At 44.1% G+C, this 5695-nt stretch overlaps 1 protein-coding gene across 1 annotated transcript; it reads left to right on the forward strand.

The window, feature by feature from the left end:
• Window positions 1-2690: 2690 nt before the first annotated feature.
• Window positions 2691-5488, forward strand: LOC106006469 (olfactory receptor 5AU1). The gene is given in 6 exon segments (XM_013059436.2): window positions 2691-3058; window positions 3061-3273; window positions 3276-3425; window positions 3428-3481; window positions 5165-5451; window positions 5453-5488. Coding segments are annotated over 6 exon segments (930 nt in total). The 5' UTR covers window positions 2691-2868.
• The last annotated feature ends 207 nt before the right edge of the window (window positions 5489-5695 follow it).

The following is a 5695-nucleotide window of genomic DNA, read 5'->3' on the forward strand; positions in this document are numbered from 1 at the left end:
GAAAACTGATGGAGATGTCAATTTCTTCACTGTCCCTTGCTTGGCTTACTCTCTGTACTCTGATTCTGAGTTTAGCGCAGATCAGAGAAGATGTGAAGGGAAAGTGGAGAGAAAGAGAGGATTTAAAGCAAGTAATGAACCTGGAGGTCCTGATCAGTTACCCGCTGTATTTCCTACCACCCTATCCTGTCCCACCCCACCTCCCCACCTCACGTACACTATTCTGATCATTGGCCGCATTCCCACTTTCCTCAGTTTTTCCATTATTTTCATGAGCGAGATACTTGCAGGTCAGTTACCCACACCAAAACAGTCTATTGAAGGAAGATGTAAAGCTGGGGCTAAAGCAGTCCTACTCCACTCGTAACAATTTCTCAGCTTCCCTGAAGTTCCTGTAAGTTACCCCAACCTGGGATTTTTACAGTCATTTCTCTGAAGGCTTTGTAATTTGCTTTGAAGTTGGGTCGGCCTTTGAAACCAATGGAGCTAATGACATTTGCAACCCAAATCTAGGGCTGCCCACACCCCTACGATAATGGGCTTTGTTATAAACTAACAGCTATTAGTTTAAGAATGGCTGAATGCGGGGCACCTGGATGTCTCAGTTGGTTAAGTATCTGACTCTTGATTTTTGGCTCAGGTCATGATCTCAGGATCGTGAGATCGAGCCCCACATCGGACTCTGCACTCAGTGCTCTGTGCGGTGTCTGCCTTGGATCTTCTCTGGCTCCCTCTGTCCTTCCCGCTGTGCTCACGCATGCGCTCTCTCTCTCCCTCCTTTACATAAGTAAGTAAGAAAGTTAATTAATTAATTAATTAAAAAATTATTTATTTGACAGACAGATCACAAGTAGGCAGAGAGGCAGGCAGAAAGAGAGGAGGAATCAGGCTCCCCGCTGAGCAGAGAGCCCGATGCGGGGCTTGATCCTAGGATGCTGAGATTATGACCTGAGCCAAAGGCAGAGGCTTTAACCCACTGAGCCACCAAGGCGCTCCAATAAATAAATTTTTTTAAAAATGGCTGAATGTTACATCTCATTGACATCAGATAAATCACAGAGTTATGCTTCATGTGCTTTAAAAGAAGTTTCAAGGCTCTTTGTTCAAATTTTCCCTCTTCAAGTGTCTCAACTTTAGTGGATCATGTGACCTCTTCAGGCATTATTACAGTGTTTTCTTCTTGTCACCATTCACAGTGCTCTACCAGTAGCCGGAGTGCCTTTGTTATCTCACTCCACAGTCAAGTTTAGTTATCTATATCTTTTGAGTCTTCTCCTGCCCTGGTAGTTTGATGATTCCAGAAACTCTGCAAGTGGGATAAATTAGAAACTTCGCTCAATGCACCTCTCCTCTCCCAAATCCTCCCAACATCACCCACAGCTGTGTCATTCACTTGTACTCCTCAGGGCAGGACAAAGGGGCTCACTTCTGCACTCTTTCACCCTACCCAATCACATCTGCTGGCTTCAAAGTCTTTGCAGCTGCGGGTCCTCATCAAAGAGCATGGAGTGCTTAACTGACTCCAGAATCCAGAGGTAATTCAGAAACATGGGCAGCAGAGCAGCAGAATATGGTGTTTGGATGGTGTATCCATGCCTTGTTCATTCTCCCAATAGGAAAGGCATTTATAAAGCCTAAGTCCTGGGGAGGAGATGTTCCTTTCCCTCTGGTCCCAAAGACCTTCGAGTTCGGGGTGATCCTGTTCCTTGGAAATGACTCAAGACTGCCAAGGATACTTCCAAGAGCAAGGTCTCAGCTTATACTTCATGCTCTACACCATCCCCATCTCCCCACATCCCAAACCCTCGTCGCTGTTAAAATTCACAGTGGTGCTTAACTTGTGCCAAGTTCAGAGGCCATTTTAGAGCTGATCCAATAATCGCCTTCAACTCCTCTAGAACATTCAGGATCGTCTGAAGTTGTTCAGTCACTGTTGCTCACACACATGTCTCTGTCTGTGTTTGATGGTGCTTTGCTTGCCAAATTTTGTCATCGTTTCATTTTATCAATCATATTTAGTTATGCGCTAGGTCTGTCTCTCCAATGAGAATAATCAAAGCTAACATTCTTTGAGCTTTCTTAACATGCCAGGCTTTGTTCACATGCTTTTATGTGGATTAACTCATTGAATTCTTACAACAATCTTTTGAGATTAGTGCTATTTTCCCTATTGTACAGATGAGAAAACTGAAAACTCAGAGAGGTTAAATAACATTCCCACACTAACACAGCTAGTTAGTGGTGAGGTCCCAACTTGGAACCTTGGCAGTCTGATGCCAGAACCTGTGTGCTTTAACACAAAACACTGTCCCTAGAATGTAATCTTCCCTTTTTTTTTTAATATTTTATTTATTTATTTGACAGAGATCACAAGCAGGCAGAGAGGCAGGCAGAGAGAGGAGGGGAAGCAGGCTCCCCGATGAGCCGAGAGCCCGATGTGGGGCTCGATCCCAGGACCCTGGGATCATGACCTGAGCTGAAGGCAGAGCCTTTAACCCACTGAGCCACCCAGGTGCCCCTAGAATGTAAGCCTCCTAAAGACACACTTTTGAATTTCCGAAGCTTAGCATATGGAAGGCCAGTCAACAAATATTTCCCAAGTAACTGTTTCATTATTTAGAGCATCTTAAGGTCGCAGAGAGACCAAATTTTATATATTTCTTTTCTGTTTTTACTACTGCTCTAGTAATGCTTCCAAACCAACCACATGACCAAGTAGAGAAGACCTACTCTGTGAAAGAATCCTACCTACAAAGGACTTCCACAGTGAGACCAATCTTCAGATTGCTGCCCTTGACTAAAGCAGAACCAAATCCAGTGAGAGCCACTGGGTGATCCCCCTCATTTCAGGTGGTCCCCTTGCTCCTCATGCCAGGGCACTGGAGAAATATGGAAGGGTCAAACCTGAGCCAAGAGACTGCATTCAAACTCTTGGGCCTCACCAGAGACCCCCAGCTCCAGAAGCTGCTCTTCACCGTGTTCCTGGGCACACACACCATCACTGTGCTGGGGAGCCTGATCATGTTCCTCCTGATCCACATGAGTGCTCTGCACATACCAGGTACTCCCTCCTGAAGAGCCTCTCCTTCTCGGACTTCTACTACTCCTCCACGGTTGTTCCGCAGACCCTGGTGAACTTCTCAGCCAAGAGGAAGGTGATTTCCTATTTTGGCTGCATGGCCCAGCTGTTCTTCTGTGAGGGTTTCACCACCAGTGAGTGCTCTCTCATTGCCACCTTGGCCTATGACCGCTATGCTGCCATTTGTAACCCCTTGCCATGCCTCCTGAGATCTGTGTCTCTTTTATTATAGGCTTCTATGGTGCAGGGTTTCTCATTTCTCTTATCCACACAAGCTGTATCTTTAGTCTGAAATTCTGTGGTGCTCACATGCTCACTCACTTCTGTGCCGGACCACCTGTCTTGTCTCGTATTGTGTGGACACCATGCTGAGTGAGATCCTGTTTTTCCTTTTTGCTGGTTTCAACTTTTTTTTTTTCTTTAAATTAAATTAATTTATTTATTTTCTGAAAAACAGTATTCATTATTTTTTCACCACACCCAGTGCTCCATGCAATCCGTGCCCTCTATAATACCCACCACCTGGTACCCCAACCTCCCACCCCCCGCCACTTCAAACCCCTCAGATTGTTTTTCAGAGTCCATAGTCTCCCATGATTCACCTCCCCTTCCAATTTACCCCAACTCCCTTCTCTCTCACACCCCTTGTCCTCCATGATATTTGTTATGCTCCACAAATAAGAGAAACCGTATGATAATTGACTCTCTCTGCTTGACTTATTTCACTCAGCATAATCTCTTCCAGTCCTGTCCATGTTGCTACAAAAGTTGGGTATTCGTCCTTTCTGATGGAGGCATAATACTCCATAGTGTATATGGGCCACATCTTCCTTATCCATTCGTCCATTGAAGGGCATCTTGGTTCTTTCCATAGTTTGGCGACCGTGGTCATTGCTGCTATAAACATTGGGGTACAGATGGCCCTTCTTTTCACTACATCTGTATCTTTGGGGTAAATATCCAGGAGTGCAATTGCAGGGTCATAGGGAAGCTCTATTTTTAATTTCTTGAGGAATCTCCGCACTGTTCTCCAAAGAGGCTGCACCAACTTGCATTCCTACCAACAGTGTAAGAGGGTTCCCCTTTCTCCACATCCTCTCCAACACATGTTGTTTACTGTTTTGTTAATTTTGGCCATTCTAACTGGTGTAAGGTGATATCTCAATGTGGTTTTAATTTGAATCTCCCTGAGGGCTAGTGATGAACATTCTTTCATGTGTCTGATAGCCATTTGTATGTCTTTATTGGAGAAGTGTCTGTCCATATCTTCTGCCCATTTTTTGATATGTTTGCCTGTTTCGTGTGTGTTGAGTTTGAGGAGTTCATTATAGATCCTGGATATCAACCTTTTGTCTGTACTGTCATTTGCAAATATCTTCTCCCATTCCGTGGGTTGCCTCCTTGTATTTTTGACTGTTTCCTTTGCTGTGCAGAAGCTTTTTATTTTGATGAAGTCCCAAAAGTTTATTTTCGCTTTTGTTTCCTTTGCTTTTGGAGACATATCTTGAAGGAAGTTGCTGTGGCTGATATCAAAGAGATTACTGCCTATGTTCTCCTCTAGAATTCTGATGGATTCCTGTCTCACTTTGAGGTCTTTTATCCATTTTGAGTTTATCTTTGTGTACGGTGTAAGAGAATGGTCGAGTTTCGTTCTTCTACATATAGCTGTCCAATTTTCCCAGCACCATTTATTGAAGACTGTCTTTTTTCCACTGTATATTTTTTCCTGTTTTGTCGAAGATTAATTGACCATAGAGTTGAGGGTCCATATCTGGGCTCTCTACTCTGTTCCACTGATCTATGTGTCTGTTTTTATGCCAGTACCATGCTGTCTTGGTGATCACAGCTTTGTAATGAAGCTTGAAATCAGGTAACGTGATGCCCCCAGTTTTATTTTTGTTTTTCAACATTTCCTTAGCAATTCGGGGTCTCTTCTGATTCCATACAAATTTTTGGATTATTTGCTCCAGCTCTTTGAAGAATACCGGTGGATTTTGATCGGAATGGCATTAAAAGTATAGATTGCTCTAGGCAGTATAGACATTTTAACAATGTTTATTCTTCCGATCCAAGAGCATGGAATGGTCAACCTTTTGAGCTGCACTGTCACCATTTTGGTCTTCTACCTCTTAATCCTCATTTCCATCCTGAGAATGAACTCAGTCCATGGCAGGTTCAAGGCCTTTTCCACCCGTGCTTCCCACCTCACTGCTGTTTGCCTCTTCTATGGTACAATACTTGTTATGTACCTGCGCCCCAGGTCCAGCTACTCATTGACCCAAGACCACACATTTGCTGTGATCTACACAGTGATAATCCCAATGCTGAACCCCCTTATTTATTCCTTGAGAAACAAGAATGTGAAGGAAGCTTCTAAGAAAGGTTTGGGGCCAGAAAATAATGGAATAATGGAATACCACATATCTTTAGAAAGCCAAGGGAGGGGCACCCAGGTGGCTCAGTCAGTTAAGGATCTGCCTCTGGCTCAGGTCATGATCCCAGGGCCCCAGGATCAAGCCCCACATCGGGGTCCCTTGGGGAGTCTGCTTGAATTTTAGTTTTCCCTTTTGTAAAATAGGAAAACTAATGATTGTAGCAATACAGTTGTTGCTAGGA

The sequence above is a fragment of the Mustela putorius genome, unplaced genomic scaffold, assembly GCF_011764305.1.
Source record: "Mustela putorius furo isolate JIRA1106 unplaced genomic scaffold, ASM1176430v1.1 tig00003896_pilon_pilon_pilon, whole genome shotgun sequence".
Lineage (NCBI taxonomy): Eukaryota > Metazoa > Chordata > Mammalia > Carnivora > Mustelidae > Mustela > Mustela putorius.